This window comes from Agrilus planipennis, unplaced genomic scaffold (assembly GCF_000699045.2).
Source record: "Agrilus planipennis isolate EAB-ADULT unplaced genomic scaffold, Apla_2.0 scaffold256, whole genome shotgun sequence".
Classification (NCBI taxonomy): domain Eukaryota; kingdom Metazoa; phylum Arthropoda; class Insecta; order Coleoptera; family Buprestidae; genus Agrilus; species Agrilus planipennis.
In genome coordinates this window covers 121,212-146,873 of record NW_020439045.1, presented here as the reverse complement: position 1 = coordinate 146,873, position 25,662 = coordinate 121,212, and the positions used below count along the sequence as shown (strand labels likewise).

The following is a 25,662-nucleotide window of genomic DNA, read 5'->3' as shown; positions in this document are numbered from 1 at the left end:
ACTCTATGGAAGTCAATAAGAAATAGGAGAGATAGATTAGTAGGGCACCATCTCAGGCATGAAGGTCTAGTCAGAGACATATTAAAGGCGGAAAGGGGGGTTAGGAGGGGTATAGGTAGACCTAGATTAGGTTACTGTTCGCAAATAGTTAAGCATATGGGATGTTGTAGTTTTAGGGAAATGCGAAGATTAGCGTACGATAAGAAAGAGTAGAGTTGCGTGTCCAACCAGTCTAAGGACTGACGACCTTATAATGATGATGAAATATGAACTAGAATTAAAGACTTCAAATTTCTCATTTATTCTAAGCTTACAAACTTTAATCCTGCATATCCTTTCCACCATATTTGCAATCAGTTATAAATTACAGTTATACTACAATATTTGAAATTTCATAATTACCCAATGTAGCCTTAATAATTGACATATCGGCAGAAACAACCCTGTTGACACAGCAAACGTTTTGTAAAAAAATTTCCTTTGTATCATTTTCAATAAACATACTTTGCAATATCTCTATCTCCTTCATCATCATTATAAGGTCGTCATTCCTAAGATTGGTTAGGCACGCACCTCCACTCTTTCCTATCTTGAGCTAATCTTCGCATTTCCCTAAAACGAGAACGTCCCACATCCTTAACTATTTGTGAACAATAATCTAATTTAGTATTAAATCCTCTTTCTGCCCCTCATGCCTGAGATAGCAAAACGCAGCCGCTTCTTCTAATTCTTCGTCTCCTATCTTTATATTTGCTCTTTTTCTACTTTAGTCCCTATTCTACAAAATTTAATTGACAACGTGACCAACGTCTGATACAGAAATTGAAATCCTTTTAAAATGTACTTTTAATGTAATATTTCCCCTGCCGTACTAACGAGCGTTATCGAAATTCACAAGAAACTACAAACCCTAAAGAAAATCCTTCGGCGTTAGTTGAAAAGTAGAAAATATCACACTTCAGTTCGTCTTCGCTACTCTAGAAGCTCTTGAATTTATCCTCACATGGAGAGGTAACTGAATTACACTTGACCGATTTTTCACGATAAATTTAGAGTCAGTGGAAAAAAATGACATTTCCACGTGCTACTCCATGAAAACTTAAAAAATAAAACATTAGACATGCAGGTAATGATGTACTTAATTTACTAATTGTCATAAAACCAGATAACTCCGAAAAACAAATTTAAATTAAAAACATTCATCATAGGTCCATCCATTAACTTCCTTCAAAAAATTTTGATAAGAAAACTATACAATATTTTTTTCCTTATTAGGTCTAAAGCGTGTAGCTTGGCCACCACCATCTGCTGAAGAACATTTGGTCGAAGTTTCACCAGACCAAGTGGTAAGTTTTTCCAACATTTATACTGTAATTTTGATATCTAGGTATCAATAACTGCGCCAGTTACTTATGTATGTTAAAACGCGGATTTTGCTAATCAGATACTGTCATAATTGATTATTTTAGGCACTAATTGGAATCAACAAAAGGTCAGTATCTAAAAAATAGGCATCTTTCGTCGTTACTTACCGTTTTTTACCTCTGTATGAAAGATATTCGTTGAAAATAAGCTAAAAAGTGGAACTACGCCAAATCTATAAATTTTTGACTTTAAGACGGTTACTACAATGTTTGCGTGGTTAGAAGTTGATTTTATAATAAAATGATATAAAATATAAGATAGTAGGCGAGGCGGTAAACAACCTACTAAGATTAGGTTAAGGACTAAATTGGTATAGGTTTACGCTATCCGATCGACCTAAAAACTATGACCCGGTTAAAAAAATAATTTTTGATAAACAAACAACAAACAGAATATTTTTGTATAAAAACAATGTAGACTTGGGTCAGTTTAGCAAGGCGAAGTCCGTAATAAATTACTGAACTCACAAGCATTTAAAACAATCCATCTTGAAGTGCCTTTAAATAATATAGGATATCGTGGATTTAGGATTTGCTATTATAAACAATGACGTAACTGATATAGGGCAAAATGAGGCGGTAGCCTGATTTATCGAATCTCATGGGACCCTTGGCCAGGTGGACCCTAATAAGCAACGGTAAACTGTAACTCTCATGGAAGTGAAGTTAATCGTTAGCATGCGTTTGAAAACGGAAAGGTTCCTTGACAAAGATGAGCAAAAATCGATTGTGTAAGGCGTGTTCAATAAACACCTTTTGCCAAAGGACTGGAAGTGTTTGAATGCCGTTATCAAAAAGTAAATTTGATCGCATCTCCATATCCAATTTCGCAAAAACGGTTCCACGTCTTTGTCGTAATCTAAATGACTTTTGACGCGACATCAAGCAGAGGGCTGTAATTTTTAAGTCGCATTATCGTCTGCGATTACACACGGGTGCATTATTACAATTCGGCGCGATATACAGTTAACCACCCTTACTAATGCCAGCTTCTTGATGAAGAAAAACTGGCTTGTCAGCGAAAATTTTTCTCCACCGTCGATCTCGGCCAAATACAGCTGCTATGATCCAAGAAAACTGAACATAATCTATTGGGAAAAGACTTGAATGTCCTCCCTGTAGTCCTGGTTCGTCTGACTATAATATAGTATGTTTGAACCACTAATAGAAGAACGTGGAGGACGCCATTTTGATGATAGTAAATCAGGACGTAGAGGCGTTTGTGCTTATTTAGTGAGAGGCACGACAACATTAATTTCTCGATATTGGCATTAAAAAACTTCTAATCTATTAGAGAAAAATGACAAACAGATAGAACGACAAATGTTTTTTGTTAAAAGTGTGGACTTCGTCTTTCTAAAATTATCGCAGCAATGATATTTTTGAATGATCATGGAATAGCTGGCACTAATTGGAATTTTTCGTAGGTTAAAGCTCAAAATTCGAGTGGCCCCGCCAATTACGCGAACCAAAGTAGCCCCCGGTCAGGCTATAGCACCCCTTCTACTCAACAAGGATTAGCGAATAACTATCAACAGCCTGCTTATCAACAACCTTCTTATCAGCAGAAACAACCTGCTTATCAGCAACAACACTCTTACCAACAGCAACCCTCCTACCAACAACAACCCCCTTATCAACAACAGCACTCTTACCAGCAACAACCCGCTTACCAACAACAGCAACAACAACCCTACTATCAACAGCAACAACCTGCTTATCAACAACAAAATTCGTTCTCTCCTATCCACAATCAGACCCCTTCCAGCTTCAGTCCAGTTCAGCAACCTGCTAAACAGTGGTCGTCGGTGTCTTCTCCCACCCCAACATCTCCTATCCCACAACGGGGTCCTCAATCTCCTGCCCAAGCTCCAGGATTTCAATCTAGCTCACAAGTTTTCTCACCAAGCGCCCAGAGTTACCAAAATACGGCCCCTGCGTACCCAAAGGTATGAGGGTGAAATTTTTTACCATTTCAATTCAGTCTTTGGTACGGAAGCTCTTGGTTTTTTAAACTGATATCCTGCAATTAATTTTGTCTTTGGCATTTATTAGATTTTATTTTTGAAATTATGACGTCAAATCAGTTTCCTAATATCCTTACACTAAACCTACTAAAGATTAATCGATAAAGAACTAAAATCCTTCGTTCTATTTTTCCGATATTGCGGTCAATAAAGGAAGCAGTAAATTTTATGTTATTAAGCCGTTTCCTTTGAAAGGAGCCGTTTATGTCACAAATACAAACTGAACTGAAACTGAAACAAAAGCCAGAGACTGAAGAACGTTTTTGTGGCGCAAAGTGCTTAAAGTTGTTCTTAAAAATAACGCTTTTAATGTCCTATTAACTCGTTTGCTCTGCCGATTATTATGATGCTGATCTAATAAAAAGTTCCCACTAATAAAAATTTGAAAAATTCCAATGTGTTCCGAATTACATGTACATGTTCGTAGTTTGCCAGACAAAAGATAACCGTTTATTCTTTTTTGTTTTTTTTTTGTGTCTGTTGTTAAGCGTCTTTTTGCACATCACGGCTACATACTTACAAAGTTTTTGATTGTGCAATTGTTTCAACGTAAAGGAGTATATAATTGCAAATTGTTTTTTTGTAAAATATATTTTTTTATGTGCAATATACATGTGTAATATAAATATCTGAACTGTGCTTTAAGTAGGTATGAACCGATCGTATTGTACAAATATTAATAAAATGGTTTGAACCGAAACAAATTCATTATTTTTGATGGAAATTCCTTAGAAAAACGGACTGTTCCCGTTCGTTGATTTCCTAATTATTTGATTAGCCAAGCTTGCTAAATTTAAACAATTCTATACGTTACCGTGAAAAATGCGACGCACTTTTTTTATTGATATTTTTTTATCATAAAACTACCCTTATAAATCGAAAATAGAATAACTACAATGGTCTTTAATGTTATTTTGAATTTACCTAACATTTGATCCGATCTGCAGTAAATAAAACTTTAAATCCTTTTATTCGTTAGGTTAAATATTATATAAAAATAGTTTCAAAAATGAACATTTCTGATATATTTTGAATTTTTATAGCGGGAAAGAAGACTTCTGTTTCTTGTTTTCCTTTTGTCTTAGGTTTTCTACTGAATATAAATTAAATTTGCACTAAAAATAAATATAAAAATTTTTGAAAATGAATGTATGAAATCATTATCAAATTATTATTACGAATACTAAGCTGTAGTAGGTACCACCAAATCAAGTACGCTGCTTATCAGTTGATTTGAGAATCGCTTCTATTTTAATCCGAATGTCATACGTACATTGTCTAACTGGACTGTAATTTAATTATAAGGATCAAGACATTCAACAGTCGAGAGGACCTGCAAGGCCTCAAGCTACACAACCACAGAAGCAATTCGAACCCCCTCCTCAAACGATTACCCTCCGATCCGAACCCCCAATGAGTCAAAAGCCGGCCCCAGTTTACAACGCACAACCTGCCGCTAAAGTTTTTAAAGGTACGAGAGTGTTTTTATTCCATATTTTTATTTATAATTTAACACAAACTTCATGTTTTTTGTTCAGGCGGTAGCTTTTTACGCGGGGACTTAAAATGGCCCCCACCGGAAGTGAAGAAACATATGGAAGAAGAAAAGAAGCACTTAGAAGACTTGGCCAAGGGGCCAGCCTTCAAGCCGAGGAAGATGGAGAAAGATTATACCGATTTCTTCGCACAGCACGCATTAAACAATACCTACCCTGGATACAAAGTACCCCCAGGTACCCTATATTATCCCCATGAACCTAAATATATCAAATTAAGTTAGTTTAATTACATAATACTTTTTTTTCATTGCAAACCGCAAGTGATAATTACTATTATAATAAAGTGGCTAATTATTGTAAATAAAATGAAAAATTATAAATAACGCATATGTATTTTAATTATTATATTATTAAAATTAATATATACGAAGTACGCTTTTCCAGTTACACTTTTATTTCATGTTGTGATTATTTGTTCTTGTTATGTACCGTTAAAAGGAAATTTAATTGCGCAAACTTTGTGACTGTTTTGGCACTTGCATAGGTAAATTATACTATAGTTGTATTGTTGTGCTTTTAAATTTCATTTTTTGTAACTTAATACCCGAGCTACTCACAAATAGCTAAGTACACAACAAAAAAGTCACTTTGCTGACGTAAGTAAACGTTATTGGACTGGAGTACCTGTGCCAATTCTATCTAAATCGCGGTTATTTTAGGATCTTGAAATAAATTTTCTGTTTCTCGGTGATACCTACATGGGTGTGTGTGTGTGTATAATGCGCCGGAACGTAGCAAATTTGTGAATAGCTTTATTTATTTTTACTTATTTATTGATGCAACACGAAAACAGTGTAGTGACGAAAGAATAAAAAACGCTTAATAAATATTGCACTGCTTCGCATCAGCTGATTATTTTGTTTGTTGTCTATAAATAAAATACACATGAATAATAAAATCACGAATAATCTTAAAAAAAAAAAGAAAACGATTCTCCCTCTATCTCTTTTTATAATGTTATCGAGTAGTTTAGTTTTAAAGTAAAACATTGCTTCTGTAAATAATCTGCAAGTGTGTAGATATAAGAGCAAAATTTGAATGAAATTGTAACAAATTTCAATAAATAAATAAATAAATTCAAAATAAGGGATCTTATATTTTAAATAATCGCTGATTAGTTTACGATGATTTTCAGAGACGTAGGAGATATTTTCAAAAGAAATTTGTAACGTTTATGTTCGGTGAAAGTTTTTCCTTACCTATCATTGACTTTTGATAAGTTAAATTAGTAAATAAATAGACGATTTGCAATAACCTATGAAACACACAAAGATAACGTTCTTTGACAATATTTCCTTCAAATATTCAAACTGAGGCAATGTATCGCCATCTGATGGGTATTTGCTGTTACTAAAATCGTTAGACGATACCTTAAGAAGATACTTCTAACTATCTAAGCCAAATTAATAATCCTATAGAACAAGTTTGTATAGACACTGGATCGCCATCTGGTAGATATTTGCTGATACTGAAGTAGCCACTCAGGAATCCACGTTTAGTTTTTATTTTTAGTAAGTTTCTATTTTAACAAAAAGCCAAAAAAATAAAACAAACTTAAAATTATAAAGTACTTTTTTAAATAAAAAAAAATATGCTACTGTTAAAAATTAAAAATTATTTCACTTTCCAAGTCTGATAAGTTTTAGATTCTTGGCAATCTTCGTCTTAATCCTAAAATGCTATCAATATGTTGTAACTGAATAAAAAAGGAATAGAGAAAAAGATGCTTAAAAAGTCGTGTAGAATTTGAAAAACCTTGACTATTCATCAATTCATTCTACATGCACGTAATTTAATTAATGTAGATAAGGTGGTAATTGTTAACAATGAATTAAAGAAGAGAAAGCAATCGTATTGATCGGCATATTTCACAGAATAATAAAATACATGTATGTAGGTCATGGGCTGAAGTAAATTTTATCGAAAGCAATTGTTTTGCCATTCGTTTTAGTAGATAAGGTTTATGTGACTGATAATGTCATTACGTTTTTATATGCAATCATATTCTTACATAAATAATAAATAAAAAGTACATGTACTCGAAATTTCTCATTTTGCTGGTACCAGGGGCTTTAAAAGTAAAGCTCAATTTAAAGTGCCTTTCTTCTTCATTTCTTCGAAGAAAGCCACGCTAAACCTCTCGAAATAAATTTCATAAATCAAATTCCTTTTTTGCAACTTTTCTCACAACGAAAGTTAACTTGATCGTACTGAATAACTTTGAATTCATAAAACTTTTCCAAGAATATCGACTGTTGTTTACTGAATTCTATACAAGTTTTTTTGAAAAGTACTTACGAAAAGTATACAATAGAATGTCTACCAGCGGAATATGAGATCAAGGGATAAAAAAACGATTTAAAGGATATATATATATAAGCATGCTACCCTAAGAATGCATATTTTTGTCTCGACGAACAGTGAATAGTGTCAAGCGTTTACTTTAAATCCATAAAATAAAACCATAATCAAATACTAATTTTAAGTCATTTTAATAAATATGTTATTATTTTGTGTTTTTGGTTGGATTCTAATTTAATTTTTTTAATTTTTATTCTTAAATTTAAACTAGAATTGTACAGAGGTGGGTAGACAAAAGGGCGGAAGAACTCTTATGGGATAATCAATTTGGGTTTAGAAGAAATAGAGGAGCACGGAACACTTTTTAATCTATATATCGAAGACGCGATCAACATCATTAAAGACGGTACAACTGCAGGGATAGATAGATATACAGGGGCAAAAGATTAGTATGCTTAGATTTGCAGATGATATTACAGTATTAGCATCTAGCAAGGTGGAGTTAGATATAGCTTTAAATAAAATTGAAGCACTATTGACAAAACAGTATTGTATGAAAATAAATAAAAGTAAAACAAAAACACTGGTATGCAAAGGAAGAAAAAGTAAGGAGAGAGCGAATATAAAGATAGGAGACGAAAAATTAGAAGAAGTGGCTGATTTTGAGTAACTAAGAAGTCAGATAAGTCAGGATTGAAGGTGTAATAGGTATATAAAGTAGAGGATAGCGTAGGGTCGAGTAGCCTTCAATATAAAGAAGTCACTTCTATGCTAGCAAACGGTTAATTTAGAAATTCGATTAAGATTATTAAAGGTGCACGTTTGGAACGCGGTGCTGTACGGGTACGAAACATGGACGGTGGGCGCAGCGAAAAAGAAAAGGTTGGAAGCGTTCGATATGTGGTGTTACAGGATAATGATGAGGATACCATGGATAGATAAGGTTAAAAATGAAGAGGTATTAGAAAGAATAGCAGAACAGAGGACTCTATGGAAATCAATAAGAAATAGGCGAGATAGGTTAGTACTTAGTAGGACACCTTCTTAGGTATCGCGGTCTAGTCAGAGACATATTAGAGACAGAAACAGGAGTTAAGAGGAGTAGAGAAAGATCTAGATTAGATTACTGTTCGTAAATAGTTAAGGATGTGGGATGTTCAAGTTTTAGGGAAATGCGAAGATTAGCTCAGGATAGGAAGGAGTGGGAGGTACGTGTCCAACCAGTCTTAAGACTAACAACCTTATGACGATGGTGACGATGACGATGAATTTTTATTCACCCAATTATTACTTGTTTAACATTTTAATTCTTCTAGTCCGTTATAGCAAAAATTAGTGAATGGCATAGCACTTTTATTAGTTCTGGACCACTTTTAACCCTATTTAAAAGATACGTATAAAAGTGGAAGACAAGTCTGCTATTATTAAGAAGAATGCACTTGTCTATTCAATGCTGCCCTGGTTTCATAAAATAAATCTGGGTTTCATGAAGAAAACAGTTGAATTCTTCGAAACAATTGTAGTTGATAAAAAACTTTTACGAGAAATAGAAAACAACAGGATTATTATTCTTTGAATATCACGAATGTCGACCTGGTGTCTTAGTTAAGAGCACTTTGCATGTAAAATATATCAGATGTCTTAAATTTTATTCATCGACTTGTTGCATATTCAATGTGCTTTTTAAATATATTATCCACTACTGTCATCCATATTCCTTTTACGTTAAAACGGGGCCAATGTTGCAAAAATTTACATTCTTGGTGATCTACAAACGTGTATGTATAGGTCAAAACATCAAATATTAATAATTTAAATTGACCAAAGGTCGCAGGTCAATAAGGCCGATTTTTGCCCCAATTGACCACTAATTCAGAAAAAAATACCTACGATTTTAATGATTCTGTAATTTATTTTTTTTGAGTAACTACTCTGCCCCATAATCTTGCACAATTCGGCCGCTTAATAGTTTAATAGCTTCTAATTCTTTAACTGAACAGAGCCCAAAAAATTCTAAACTGCTTCGAAATCGATAATGTAAAATATTGGACCGATATTGTTTTCCGGGTTCAATGTAATGATCCATGGAATTTTAAAGTTCCAAATTGATATCAGCACTTGCCAAATCACCATTTGTCGTACCTTCAGTAAGGAACTACGAAATTCTATGAATTACGACAAAACAATATCGAATTGATATACGCCAGCTGTGTAAAACTGAAAACTACAAGATATTGTAGTGTGCTAATAAATGTATAGGTATAATCCAAAATACTTAGAAAACGATTCGAAAAATTTCGCTTATTAGACAAACTCAAAGCTAATAAAACTATGGATTCCATTACTTTCTCTTATTACAATGTGTAAAAGATCAGAAACAAAATGGGGTTGTAAATACAGTGTAAACTCTTTATAACGTCACTCGATTAAACGACAATCTCCTTAACACGTCGAAATTGCTTGACTTTGGTTGGTTTACATCGTTTTCTATACAATATTATACTCTATATAGCGTCACGCTCACTCTATTTAACGACAACAATGCTGCATTATAAGTCATTAAGCAGTACTTTCTAAGCTGCCGAAATAGATAAGAACTGCAGCTGTATACGTTGTTGAAGAAGACGATCCTGTCCCTCCACCAAGCATCAAACAAGCACTTGATGCAGCGAAACTATTAAAAAAATGCTTTTTATATAATCAAATTGATCCAGCAGTATCTCAAGATATGAGTAAGATACGTAACAAAATACAATTAAAATATTGGAGCAGCAAAAAACATCAGACGAAGATAACAGGCTATACGCAATGTATGAATAATAATGTTCGTGTGCAAAATGTGTACTATATTGGTAAATGCATATTATTATAGAATAGTAAAATAATATCTTTTATTTCTCTCCATTTAACGACCACTCTTTATAACGCCGAAAAAGGTTCAGTCCCTTAAGTGTCGTTATATAGAGTTTAGACTGTATTTTAATATAAAATGATTGATATACCATTAAACTATAACATACAGATAGAATAACTATATCTCAATCACTTCAAACAGAAAAACTTCAAATCATACTTGCAAACACCACTATTAGACTAGAAAAACTTCAATATTTAAAAAACAAGCAAATGCCTGCAATGTTTTCCTAAAAAATATTTTATACTTAAGTAATATTATCGCAGTTTCCGTAAGGGTGTGGTAAAAAATTGAACTCAGGTGTTGGATAGAAAGTACATCAGCCCCCTAATTCATGTCCAATCGATTCATTCGATGTAATTGTAAAGAAACAAAAATAATTGTTCAATGAATTTAGAATTTAGCTTATTTCCTCTTTTTGGCTGTTTCAACAAAATAGTCCTGTGTCAAAGCCAGGAGCCCCGTTATCCTTGTGTCCAGGACCTCGAACAGGCTAAAGAAGGTCCTAATTGAAATCAAAAATTTAGATGAAGAGAAATCACCGTAGGTGTTGAAAATTGTTTAAAAATAAGTGCTTAATATAAAATATAAAAAAATACGGTCTAACAAGTATGAAATTTATTAGCATAAATTTAAAATGATACAGATAGATAAAAAGATAGATACTTATGAAAACCGTCGACAATAATCGATTAAAAGTAACAATCGGCATTGCTAATTTTCAATTTCGTACTATAATAAGTGTAAAATCGAATGTTGCAAATATAAGTTAATATGAAAATTTAGGTTCTCCTTTTTTTTTAGGTAATACAATCACATATAGCGACAGACAAGTAATACATGGGCACAAAACAGTCACTAATTTTAATGTTTACTGACGAAGAAATTGTATTTAGAAAGTTTAATTTGAATGCACTTTTTGACGTGACAACGTCTTATAATTCGATANTCCTCTTTTTGGCTGTTTCAACAAAATAGTCCTGTGTCAAAGCCAGGAGCCCCGTTATCCTTGTGTCCAGGACCTCGAACAGGCTAAAGAAGGTCCTAATTGAAATCAAAAATTTAGATGAAGAGAAATCACCGTAGGTGTTGAAAATTGTTTAAAAATAAGTGCTTAATATAAAATATAATTAATCAAGAGATACAAATAAAATTGGAGTGTCTTAAGTTGATTCTCAAATCTGCTTCCAAAACTTAACAAAGCTTTTTAAGTTTTGTGTTCATTTAATAAGGACTTGCTTTAGTGCCTGCCGTTTTCCCTAAACCTGATGAGAATACGACAAAGTTTCAATTTTCAATTACGGGCTAAAAATATTCACAAATGAACAACAAAACAAAGCAGATTGTCATATATACGATAAAAGCCGCCATTTGTTCGATAATATTTCATGATATATAATTCTAGTAAGGGGTAATTTAATTTTACCTACTTATGCCACGACATACCTATGTAATTTCAAATTTGTTTTGAACGAAAGTTATGTCTCACGATCTTCCAGAAGTTCATTTAATTTCAATAGTCAATCAAGGAATGTCTCCGCTACGTGCTTGGACCCAAATGCAAATCATTATAGACAATAATTTCGTAACTGGATTATAAAATACTGTTCACTTACTAATTTTGATCACATTAAAAAAAGGCATATTGAAGTTACTACAGTTTATAAACTTACCTGTCGGAGAACAAGCATACCGGGAGGTGGAACGCCAGTGGGTCAAGCTGTCAATTGGTTGTGGAGGTAACAAAACCTGGATTTTGGTTTGCACAAAACGCCGATTCACTATTACGTCAAAGTAAAGTTCTTAAATACGTTTAGCACATTCCGATAACACAAACAGGTTAATGCTACTATTTTTTCGATGGTCAGTTTTGACCAAAATGCCGATTCTAAAACCGACATGGATGTGTGGACTGACGACCAAATATTACTCAACTACTAGCTAACAACAGCCTTGAACCGAAGATGTAAGCATGCTCATTACTTTGATCCTTTCTCTTTTACGTTCAGAGTGGTGGTGGAAACTGCTTATCAGTTGCTGATACACCAGTACAATTTAACACATTTGTTTATGAAAATTTAAAATACACGGATTGATCAAAATAAAATATACATGTACTTCTTGATTCCTATCAACTGACTGATGACTGATATCCAAAATTAAAGGACTATGATCCAAATCCTTTTAGTAATGCAAAATGAGAAGTGATAATAAAAAGCAAATTTGTCTTAACAAAATTATTTCCTTAAAGTACCATTCAATGGCACCAATTGAGTTTTTGTTACACCTTGATATGCCAAAATGTATTTTCATTCTTTTTTTATGAAAAATCAGATACTCTAGAAAATGCGGTTCAGTAAACTAAAAGTACATTGAAAATTTTGATTTCGGTCAGGTCCACCATTTGGCTGCCGCAGGACTACGAAAGTAGCTATTAAAAAAAGATTAAAGACTGTGGACGTTGGGAAATAAAACACAGTAAAATTTATTTGAATTAAACGAAAAAGAAAGACAACGTACTTTTTATGATTGTCTTGATTTATTTAGAAGTAAACTTATAATACGAAATACGTATATGTTACAGTAGGAAATGTCCTAACAGATTGTAGGAAACAGTAGTTATCACAAAATAATTGAAAGTGGTTATTTACAAGATAAGACTTACTAAAACAGTTTCAGCCGTGTTCGGCACTGAAGCTATTGACTTTGGTTCCATGCTCTACCCAACTTTTCAACTTCCCTCTAAGCTCTTCTAAACTTTTGGATTTGGCCTTGTTGATTCTTTTGTATTTAACATCTTTCGGTTTAGTGACAGACCTATGATTCAACATGACCCTGTTATATGTGGTCACTTGATTAGAACATTTATTAGTCGATTCCATTGCAGAATCGTCGGTAGATTTAGTCAATTTTGTAGGTCTTTCCGACTCCTGATGACGCATTTCGGTGCATTCGGAAGAACCAAACCCGTACAACAAATCGTCGTTTTTAGGCACAATCCTTTCGTTCTTTTGCGACGCGAATGCGTCTCTTTTTTTATTGACGTCGCTCTTTTTCTCTTGCGATTGACATTCACTACTATCAGCGTCCTCTTCAACGCTGTAAACCGTTTCCAGTATTTCCGGTCTCCTCAAGAAACAGTTGGATCTCCTCGAAGCGTATTTCGAAGATGGGTCAAAAGCATCGGAAACCGATCTCATCACTGTTACGGAATCATAATTTGTTGTTCTTAATTTTGGTATACTGGTAAAAGTACAATCGGAGTCCATGTCTTCGAGTACCACGGCGCTGTCCGAATCGTTCAATGATTCCAAATCTAAACGGTTTTGTTCGAAGTCAATTTGGGAACAGTCCAGACCGTTCTCGATCAATCTACCGGTTAGATTTTCAATTATTTTTTGCTGATGATGAATAATGTTTTCGCGGTGCGTTAGGAGGAGAGAGATATCCTTTTGTTTTCGGAGGAGACGTGATTCAAATAATAAAAGCTTGGAAGACAGAAGCTTCAACTGATCCGCTTTCTCGCGTTGCAACCGAGCCAACACGCAGTCCTGAAATAAAAACAACAAACCAATGCAATTATATGTAAATAGGTAACATTTTTTGATGGCATAAATAAAAAAACCGGTCAAAAGTGCGAGTTAGACTCACGCAGCGAGGGTTCTATACAAACGTCTCTAAGGCTTTTTCCGAGTACAATACTGTTCTGACGATTCAAGACAACATCAGTTCACCTACTGGCCTCTGGGACGTTCAAAATTAGCACAGAATTGAGATGACCATTATCATGAGCTTTTCTGATAGTATTTAAAACAGGATTACTCATGTTTGAAAGATAAAATGTAAAATGCATACATGAAAATGTAATCTTTACGATGGTTGCATCAGAGTTTATGTTAATTTGAATTAAACAAGCTACAGTTGGGACGTTTAAAATTGCCATATCGTAAGCATAGAAGAGAGATGTCAGGTAAGAATTGCAGCGGACACTAACAAGGAAAAAAGACTAATATTGCACCAATTGACGTGTAACAGAAAGAGATGTAGACAAGCAGAATTTTAACAATTTAAGAAAGCAAAGACACTTGTTTAAAGATATAAGTTCAACCGTGCAGTTATAATACCGACCCTGATCTTTTACATACCTACACAACCCCTAACCGCTGCACCGCTTACTATTGTTCGGTTATCTCTTTTTATTTTGTCTGTACTACTCATGAAGCATTTCATAACTTAACAAGGGCGTGTTCAAAATATAGCAAATGTCTGCAGTCCCAAGTGGAAACAAGACAGAAGATCCATATCCATTCTCACAAATAATCTACTGCGAACTATGCCAATTTTGATCGTCTTAACTATATCCATTCTACATTACCTTTAACGCTTTAACTTATGTTTCTTTTGTTAGTTCCACATTACTCAATGTACGATCACCAATAAAAGGTAGTGTACAATAAGAACCTTACTGTTTTTACCTGAGCATTTCTGATATTTTTTTTTTCTTATTTAAAAACAGTAAATGACCCAAATGACAGCTAAAGATGGAGTCCCAGCCCTAGCATCTTGTTATCTAAATCCACCTTTAGTGTTTTCATATATACACAAACTTTAATTCAACTGACTGTGAGTAAAAAAGAAGAAGAAATATAAATAAACCCGATGTTTCAGCAAGTCTGCTTCATTGTGATAAGTATCGACTTTTGCGCGACAAAAGCTAAAATTTATGTGTGGAGTAGCTCGTTATTGTCTACGAATGGTAGCTCTAATAAAGGGCAGCAACTGAAGCACAGAATTACTAACACGCGACATATGAATTTTGATCAATGTTGCTTTTTGTTGCGTTTAGGTTAAAAATAATGTATGAGGCTTATTTATAAAAGAAAAGATATTTCAGTAAAATCAGGACCAGACAAATAAACTATTAATGGAATCACGTACAAATCAAATTTAATTACTATCTACTGTAAGGGCAACGCTAAATTAAAATGAAGTGTCTTTTGAACGGTTTTTTCGATTAGTTAGGCATCTATCACGTTTTTGGNGAACAGCCCACATCCTTAACTATTTGCGAAGAGTAAAGTGTGTATATAAATAATAAAAAACTACACCTTTCCATCAGATTCGCAATTGATCAAATTGATTTCGTATTACTAAATATTTCATTTGCTCCATGAGTTTTGTTTAAAGATATAACAATTGGTGATTTAGCGTTTACAATTTCCATATGTATCCGTCACGAATTTTATTAGTCGTTAACGTGTACCAGAGAAAAAAGTAGAAAAGTGTTTTGTTTTCGAGCATGATAAATAATAATAGCTAACTATTTTCTATTGATTGACAGTATTTTCATCTGGATACTAGACCTAATGGGACCTTTTATTACCACCTCCATTGTGATAAACTATTGGCAATTTTTTACTTCATTGTTAGATAAATAGATCCACAGATTCTGGCGAAATAAAAAAAAAGAAATTGAATAAATATGTTATTTTAGCCTTTGAGCGGATTATTACCAAGTTTTCGTTATTTAACCAATTTATCCTAACTTATGATTTCTGCAGGCATGTCAATCTATTTTAGGTTCATTTAAAGGGATAGCGAATTGAAGACGTGTCTCGACACTAACCAACTCACCATCCTATTAATATAACTTTGAAAGGGGACGGAAGCTTTCTACGCAGGGCAAATTGAGATGAAAACATTTTATTTGATAAATGGTGGAATTCAAATTATCTATTATCTACATCTTCTAAACTGAAATAAAATATCAAAGCCAACAGTCTCTTTCATAACTTATTAACCAATATATTTCTGTGATTTTATTATATAACGAATAAGAGTAACAACGTTTTATTGTTTGTTGTTGCTGAAAAGTGAAGGAAAGCATTTAGTAAGCGTTACATTTGGTCAAAATTTGAAATACACATTGGAAGCTTCTTCTCATAGACTTAGCATAATCTAATTATTTATTTCTTTTTGACGTGACAACGTCTTATAATTCGATGGAGCCCGGCTGCACGCATGAAAAAACATGACTCATGCGTCGTTACCTCGCTCTGAGGCGTTCCATTTAAGGCTTGAAGTGCAAGCGAGAGCGCGGAACGAGCGACAAAGAGGCACAATCGGCCTCCGCGTTCGGCAGCGTTCGACATCTGTCTCTCTCCTACTTGAGTGAGCGATGCGTCCGCGTGGACGCTGCTATACAATAATACATTTCCATTGACCTCCTTCTCTATATCCATACAAAATATCTATCAAACAAATAAAATTAAAATTTTCTTTTGAAAAACGAAACCATTCCATCAGTATTTTCTTATGACGTTGTCACGTTCAACTATCGTCAGTAAACCGACTTTACAGACAACCGATTTTTAATTTTGTGACAATGTAAACATGTATAGAGGTAGTTACACTTTCAATGATCGGTAATTCACTGCATCAATTAAACGATATCATGACCACTTAACAGGTTGTTTTTATTAAGAACAGTTAAGAACAGAACCGTTCTAATAAAACTGTTCTGCGGTTTCAGTATTGAGAATGCTACTTTGGTGGTTTATATCAGATATATCTCATGACAAATATGACAGTTTCAGATCGTCATAAATACATTATATTATTTTGTTTTATTCTAATAATTGCTTGTTTTTTCCAGATTTACTCATTAATCACAAACTGCGACGAAAATGATAATGCTAATCAGGGGAGAATGTTGTAGAGGTACTAAAGCATTACTAAACGGATTAGAAATTTGTGCATTTTATCTGTTTGCTATTTTCAATACGACTAAGATAAAAGCGTAATATGTGAGGTTTGTGAATTTTTATTTTTGCGTTTTGTTAACGCGACGAACGTATGATGAAGATACCGTGGATAGAGAAGGTTAGAAATGAGAAGGTATTAGAAAGAATAAGAGAATAGAGAACTGTATGGAAATCAATAAGAAATAGGCGCGATAGATTGGTAGGACACCTTCTCAGGAATGAAGGGCTAAGCACATTAGAAGCAGAAACAGGAGTTAAGAAGAGTAGAGGTAGACCTACGGTAGATTACTGCTAGCAAATTGTTAAGGACGTGGGATATTCAAGTTTTAGAGAAATGTGAAGATTAGCTCAGGATAGGAAAGGGTGGAGGTACCTACGTGTCCAACGAGTCTTAGGACTGGCGACCTTATGATGATGATTCTTTCCAAAAACGGTTTTACACATTTTCACGAAATTTGGTAAAACTTTATACATCTCTCTCTCCCTTTCTATCTTCGTGTTCGTTATAACCGACTTCAACTGTATTTTTATGTCTTTGTAATTAAGTTTTGTTTAACACGACGAGCGAAGATAAATATGTACTTACATCAGTTCTGGCGTCTCGACTAATGTAAGTCAATATTGGCATAATTATCAAGTGACGAGGATACGCAAGGTTTCTGGTTTCTGGAATGTAATTCAACCGTACAAGTTAATAATACCACACGCATTTCTACATTTCACGGCGTGTCACTTCGTGTGTTAGGTGCCCCTTAAGATATACGTCCTTTACCACATCTCGGGTTTCATAAATTTTAATTTAAATTTATGCCATCATCCAAACGGGGATGTTCTTAAGCTAAAGCTAAAGACTGTCTCTCATTCGTCGACAATATTCCGACTCTTTAAATAATTCAAACTTCACTCATGCCGATTCAGTAGGGCCTTGTGCCGCATGTCTTGAATATGATAGATACGCAATATTTACTTTAATAATGCTATTTTTATTGTAACTCCTAAAGCCAAGGTTTTCGCGGCCGGTGTTATCAGAATAATGTTCAATATTCAGACTAGATGTGACACATTTCAAGGAAGGAATTTACGTTAAATTAAGGTCGAATATTGAGCAAGTAACGTTTTGGGCAAATGGTGCGTAAATTACTTCGTAGTTTTTTGTTCCCATCAGTTCCTGTCGTCAGTCCTAAGACTGGTTGTACGTACCTCCCTGTCTCTACCCCTACTAGCTCCTGTTTCTGCCTCTAATACGTCTTTGACTAGACCTTCATGCCTGAGAAGGTGTCCTACCAACCTATCTCGCCTATTTTTTATTAACTTCCATAGAGTCTTCGGCTCTCCTATTCTTTCTAATACCTTATCATTCCTAACCTTCTCTATCCACGATATCCTCATCATTCGCCTGTAACACCACATTTCGAACGCTTCTAACCTTTTGTTTTCCGCAGCGCCATATTTCGCACCCGTACAGCACCGCGCTCCAAACATATACCTTTAACAATCTCTATCGAATTTCTAAATTAACCGTTTGCGAGCATAGAAGTGACTTCTTAGTGATGACGACTCGACCCTGAGCTATCCTCTGCTTTATAACCCTACTACTCCTCCCGTTCTTACTCATCTGACTTCCCAGATACCTAAAATGCGGCCATTTCTTCTAATTTTTCGTCTCCTATCTTTATATTCGCTCTTTTCCTACTTTTTCTTCCGTTGCATACCAGTAGTAACTGTACATTGTCATTACCTAGACGAATAATAATGTGAAGTAATAGTTTAAATAGTTTACCTGGAATCTAAAGAATATTTCTAAATTCAACCCTAAGGGGGTTGCAAAGTTTAAAGGAACGTTTTTGTTAGTGGCCAGGTTTACTTGAAACATGGTTTTAATGCTCTTTGATATAATTAATACTGCATCAAGTGAAAGTTCCGCGTGGTGAAGTAAAGTCAATAAAGATTTATAAATATTGATACTTGATAATGAGTTATTATAATGCAATACAAATTAACCACAAGAACTAAAACATAATCAGCATATTTCTCTTTTAAATTACATTTTTCGTTTAAATACCACTCGTGATCAATCTATCTTTCTAATAATGGAGTTCTTATCGTTGGAGTTCATGTTCCATCAACGAAATACTTCAGTTGTTGATATTCAATATTAATAGATTTGTTTGTTTTCCATCACAATCAGTTCTATCTACTAAAACAAGCATCGTCTCTTGTAATATGGTGTGCTCTGTTTGTCTATTGAGAGGCTTTATATTGATCGGAGTTATTAAACTTTTGCCATATATTTTCCTTGAAACAGAATCTTCCAGTCTCACAATTATTTTCCACAACTTTGGTTTGCATTATCCAGGTTTCAGTTGATCTCTGTCGACTTTGCCAAGCACCAAATTTTCCAGTGGCCTATTTTCAAGGACAAAACAAGTGGTGGATCTTACGCCACATGACATCAAGTACCGTAAAATTATTTGTTATAATAAAAGCTGCAGCTTTCAACTTTAACGCGGTGGGCACCCTAGGAAAACCGAATAACTTTTACATATTGAGAAAGAGTATTCAGTAAAACCTCCACAATGCGCGTTTACAAAAGTGAAAATTAAAAATACCGTTAATACTTCCCATTTAAACGTTTTTAAAATTTGAAGTGGCTGATTTTCGGAATCAAGGAAGTCAGATAAGTGAGGATGGAAGGAGTAATAGAGATATAAAACAGAAGGTAATGCAGGGTTGAGTTGCCTTCAACAAAAAGAAGTCATTTCTATGTTCGCGAAGGGGTTAATTTGGAAATTTGAAGAAGGTGTATGTATGGAGGGCGGCGCTGTACGGGTGCGAAACATGGACAGTGAGCGCTACGGAAAAGAAAGGGTTAGAAGCGTTCGAAATGTGGTGTTACAGGCGGATGATGAGGATACCGTGGATAGAGAAGGTTAGAGAAGAAGAGATATTAGAAAGAGTAGGAGAATAGAGGACTCTATGGAAGTCAATAATAAATAGGCGAGATAGGTTGGTAGGACACCTTCTCAGGCATGAAGGGTTAGTCAGAAACATATTACAGGCAGAAACTGGAGTTAAGAGGAGTAGAGGTAGGCCTAGATTAGATTACTGTTCACAAATAGTTAAGGATGTGGGATGCTCCAGTTTAGGGAAATGCGAAGACTAGCTCAGAACAGGAAAAAGTGTAGGTAGCAACCAGTCTTGATGACCTTATGATGATGGTAAAACCTTCTACTTCACTTTCTCTCTATCTTCGTGTTTGTTATAACCGACTCCAACTGCAGTTTTATAATTTAGTTATATTTTTTATTAATCTATAGGAATCTAACTTTAGAAAAATTGAAAACAGATTTATTGTGAAGAAAATGATTACGAATGCATCTTGCGTAATGCTTTTGTTTTTATTTTTCTGATAGTTGTAAATCACTGTTGAACGGTATTAGAAAGGGTACTGCGTGTAATAAATAAAAGAACAAGTTTGCTGGAAAAGTTGAAGAAAGATATAAACCGAAAACTTGACCGAAAAGCTCCCTTTCATCAAGAAAAACAAAGCCTAACCCTCCTGGGAAACAATTGTGTACGTTCTCCCTTAAACTATGTCTCGTTTTATCAGCAACTTCTTGACAGTATCACTTTTATTTGCAAATAAATCGGCATTATTGAATTATCGCAACACAATTGTTTTTCTTGGAAAGTCATAGAATATAAATACAATTTGACGTAGATATCTAACTTAATGAAATCGAATTTCAGTTACAACTAAAATTAGAAAAATAACGCTTGTGTATGTTTCACTTGGTTTATTGTTTTCTAATTTCTTTGAAAATGCGAAAAAGTACCTGCTCTTGGAAAATAACCTTCTACTCGAAACAAATTTGTCAGACTTCAAGTGAAACTTGCACATATTTTTTTTGTATTTTTTTTTTTGTTTTTTAAGAATATGCTTTACAAAAGTTGTACCAGCTTAAATGCTGTACGCTACAAATTGTGATGAACGAATGCCGTAGGTGAAAATCGATACGAAAGTTATGCCAAAAGAAATCTACGGGAAATTTTCAAAACGAAAATATTCACGAATATTTCATTACAATATAAATAAGTGACCAGTATCCAATGGAATATTATTTAATAACCTAATAGACTTGTTGGTTGGGATAATATAGTTTTAGGGAAATGCGAAGCTTAGCTCAGGATAGGAAACAGTGGAGGTGCGTGTCCAGCCAGTCTAGGGCTGACGACCTTATGATGATGATGAAAATTCACAGTGAATAGGGCATTTACGTTTAGTTCATAAATGAGAAAATAGAATTTAAAAATGTCACAGGTAATTTCATTTTATTGGATTTCAGTATCAATTATCTTTCAACTGATGGGTCAGTAATAACTACAGAAATATCCTTTTCGAATATAATTAGCGCTGAACACTAAAACTGAATTTTCATAACTGTCTGTCAATTTAGCGAAAGTATACAGCATTCATGAATATTTGAATAGCACTATATTTTCAGTAATAATAATGCAGAAAGGGTTGAAATCTGTTCAGTCACATTACGTCCTTTAGGAATTAACGTGTAGTTATTATTCGGGAAATAAATGTTTGAATGCATGCAATACGAAAAAAAAAATAACAGGAACAATTCTAGGTGGTCGTGCTCATTAAGCTCAAAAACACCAAAAATTAAGCATTTATTTTTACTCCTTTCTAGGATTATGCGAATCCTTATAATTTCAGTCTGTTGTTCTGTCTATTCGTCAACCCTGATTTACATTTGCGAAGATTATAATGAAAAATAAAATTAAGTACTGCTTATGTCTAGAAAATAGAATGCATTAAAATCAAAAATTTTAACTAGAATCGTGCAGAGAATGGCAAAATGGACGGAAAATTATTAGGAGAAGGCTAATTTTGTTTTAGAAGAAATAGAAGAATACAAGAAAAAATTATAGTACCGAGAGTTCAAAGATCTAGAAAAAGTGGGAGAAGATATAGATATACAGATAGAGTGGAAGACCTTAGATGCGCGATTTAAATTTTCTGAATGGTGAAGTACCGAAATCCTATGTCATAAAGGATATTATTCGTAGAAAATAAAATATTTTTAAGTCTACATTAAAAGCCAATGTATAAATAATTGGTTGTCTGACGAAATATGGCCTCGATATTTAAAAAAGTTAGACATGAATCTAGGTCTGCGTGTTCGACAAACCGTTTTATGATGCCGTATGGTTTTAGTAGGTGTGCTATCATCAGGAAAAGAGATAGCACAACGTAACGAACGGACTGGCTCACTGTCAACCACGATCAACCTTTCATATTAAAGTTCAAAACCGCCTCTGTCATGCAAAAATAATTCTTCTAAGACAACTAAAACAACAAACCTATTATTTATGCTATAAATTATAAACATATACCTACGTATGAAGAAAGATAAAATTAAAGAAAATTTTAAATTAATCGCCTATAACAAAATGATATTTTGAAATAAACTTATCGCTCAATATTTATTGTTTTCAGACATGTTATGCACCGAATATTCTCCCATGTAAGAAAAAGAAGTTGGTGACAAGCTTAAACCAGGAACAGTAATGTACAACTCGGCATTGGTTTGTCAATATTGAGCCAATGTTATGTCAAACTTGCCAAGTGTCATGGTTTGGTACATTGACGTTTCGCCAAGTTTTGACCAGTACAGTGCAGCTAAGTATAGGTTTTTCAATACTGGACTAATGTTCATCTAATCTTCAAGGTTTGGTACATTAACGTTTCGGCAAGTATGACTAGTATTAGGTTTCTTACTGCTGGGCTAATGTTCGACTAATCTTCAAGTGCCAAGGTTTGATGCATTAACTTTTCGCCAAGTTATGGTTTGTCAATATTGGACCAATGTTATGTCAATCTTCAAGTACCAAGGTTAGGCTTGTTAAAGGCAAATGTAGGGTATAGTTTGCCAATCAAAGCTTGGATCGAAGTGACAAACTAGGTATTTACCATGCTTCGTCCAATATTTGAAAATATTGACTTCCTACATGGGTTACTATACTTTCTATCGCTTATTCCGACATCTTTCCACATTTAACCTCCCTTCTTATTACATAATATAGCGTACTGTCTGTAATTGCTTTTACTACATGATATATCTTTCATATAAAACCTTTATTTACTTATTTCTTCCCATCCTCATATATCGACCTCATAAAACACCGTAATCCTCACCATCACCATCAGTCTTCTTCTCCTTTCACTCTTACATATTTTTTAAACTAACACCCACACTCTTCCCATAGTCACATTAGAAAAATAAACATTTTTAGCAAAACAAAAGTCGAAAACGAACAATTTATTTAAAGCAACATTACAGATATAGGCTAGTCTGAAATAGTATTAGAATAGAATTGAAATCAACCAGGACTGTATGACCAATATGTGTTTGGTGAATTAGACAAAATCGAAGGTTTTCTATTATGTATCCAGATAAGTATATACGTACTATATGTGCCATGATGCAGTTTCATTACATTACGTAATGTTAAGCATTAAAATGTGCTTCTAATGCAATTAGTTTACGGTTTATTTTAATAAAATCGGTAAGCGCAGGCAATATCTGCCCATGATTGTCCTTCACGGCGAATTATTTATTTATAATGTGAAGGAGAACATAATACATATTTATACGTACTGAATCGTACGTACTTATGTACTTAAATTAGTTTTGCGATCAATAGCTGAAGTGCAGTAATAAAAAAAAACGGATTTAGATTGACAGGCGAACTTACCTTATATTTTATAACCTTGTAAATAGTGTTTCACTCAGTGAGAATTGGGTTGGGACGTTAACAACAACAAAACTAATACAAAATTTTCGCCTTTGGATGAAATTCTGTGAGAGTATTCTATCGAAGGGTGATCAACTGTGAAAAAATCTAAACAAGGATACAAGCAACTGTTGATGAACAAAATTAGTTTCACACCTACGATAAAACCACGATTCAAATATTACATATTAGGATATACAAAGTTATTGTTATTTTAGATTATTAATTACTGTAAAATGAGATAAAATACATGTTGGACATTATAGAAGAAGCGTTTTTCCGAAAAGGATGCCAAAAAGATCCGCTAAAGGCAAGTTGTACTATGGTCTATTCTGGATAAGATGTTCTTATAGATATGTTGAATAATTAAGACGATACCTATGCATCAGTCTTTCTCACAGTGGGCGATACGCCCGTTTTTGGCCGCTAAAGTCCTAGAGGGGGGGGATATGACACACTGGAGATGGATATTTAAGTTAAAGTAATTTCGAGAGGGGGGTGCTAGAAAATAATTAAATTAATTCTCAAGTGTAAAATTGGTGTCAGTAACTCCTAGTCTGATACGCAACTAATCCAAAAAATAAGTGTAATAATCTTTAATTTTTAAGTAATTATAATATACGATTTACTTCCTCCTTCATAATTACAACTATATATAATCAAATTAATAAGTCAACAATTTAACTTTCAAACAAAATGCTTGGTCTATTGGTCTAGTAATACTTCTTCTAATGATATTTCGTGATATTAATAGGCAATTTTAATGTGTGTTAAAGTGCATATCTAGATACTTAATTAAAAACTTCAAAAAAATATTATTAATGAAAACTCCTAACGGCATTATCCCTTTAGCCGATTTATGAATTAATTAGATTTATTAACTATCTATCAAAAGAAAGAAGGATAAAAATGTGGAAGTATTAGAAGGAGTAGAACAGAAGTCTCTATGGAAGTCAACAAGAAATAGACTAAGTAGGACACCTCAGGCATGAAGAGCTAATAGTTAGAGATATATTAGAGGCAGAAACGGGAGTTAGGAGGAGTATAGGTAGACCTAGATTAGATTGGTGTTCACAAATAGTTAAAGATGTGGAATGTTCTAGTTTTAGGGAAATGCGAAATAAGAAAGAGTGGAGGTGCGTGCCCAAACAGTTTTAGGATTGACGACCTTGTATCAAATGAACCATTACAACAATCAAAAACACAACTTGTTAAAAGATTCAAATCTTTGTATTACAAATGGCATGACTTTTACGCTTATTCCCGACTCGCAAACTTCTGGAAACATGCGGACTATCACTTAAATTCTGGCGTACTTGTGTAATTAGAAAAAAAAATCTAACCTGCATTTTGTAAGCCCTCCTATAATTGGCCAATTGCTGTGCTTGTACTTTGAGTTTTTGGCGAAGGTTTCTAATGACATTTTGAGCTTCCTCAAGATCGCTCACGTTTTGGGTGTCATCCATTTAAAGCTGATTTTTGTACAACTACTGCTTTCTGTAACAAAAAAAGAACAAATTATGAGTTTATTATTCTCTACCCATTATTTCTCATTTGTAAATAATGAAACAGTTAACCTTTACAATGAATTTTAATAAAACATTTGAAAAGTTTTACAAATTATTTATTAAATATCCTACACGTATTTTGCATTATGTGGGCACCTTCACGAATATCTCTAATTATAGGGTTGTTCGGAAAGTCATTTCGTTTTTTTTTTTGTGGAAATGAAAGACAGTTTTCGTATAATAAACAAATACTTTATTAAATTATATATTGACCGTTCTGGTCCAACACCTTTTGCCATCTTTCTGGTAGTAGCATAATTCCACGCTCATAAAATTTTTGGTCTTTGCTGGCAAA

General features: G+C 33.8%; 2 protein-coding genes across 9 annotated transcripts in view; one reads left to right on the top strand and one right to left on the bottom strand.

Moving 5' to 3' along the window:
* LOC108741188 (ataxin-2 homolog) overlaps positions 1-5,862 on the top strand; it is a 29,590-nt gene extending 23,728 nt beyond the window's left edge. For all 6 annotated transcript variants that reach the window (XM_018475880.1, XM_018475879.1, XM_018475884.1 and 3 more), the window contains 4 exons: positions 1,276-1,346; positions 2,852-3,373; positions 4,757-4,922; positions 4,990-5,862. In XM_018475880.1, the coding sequence (XP_018331382.1) occupies positions 1,276-1,346; positions 2,852-3,373; positions 4,757-4,922; positions 4,990-5,231 (1,001 nt within the window). In that variant the 3' untranslated portion in view covers positions 5,232-5,862. The remainder of the gene's footprint in view (positions 1-1,275; positions 1,347-2,851; positions 3,374-4,756; positions 4,923-4,989) is intronic.
* A 6,898-nt stretch (positions 5,863-12,760) lies between these two features.
* LOC108741179 overlaps positions 12,761-25,662 on the bottom strand; it is a 37,117-nt gene continuing 24,215 nt past the window's right edge. For all 3 annotated transcript variants that reach the window (XM_018475865.1, XM_018475866.1, XM_018475868.1), the window contains exons 2-3: positions 25,143-25,296; positions 12,761-13,776 (exon numbers count right to left, since the gene is read on the bottom strand). In XM_018475865.1, the coding sequence (XP_018331367.1) occupies positions 12,901-13,776; positions 25,143-25,265 (999 nt within the window). In that variant the 5' untranslated portion in view covers positions 25,266-25,296 and the 3' untranslated portion in view covers positions 12,761-12,900. The remainder of the gene's footprint in view (positions 13,777-25,142; positions 25,297-25,662) is intronic.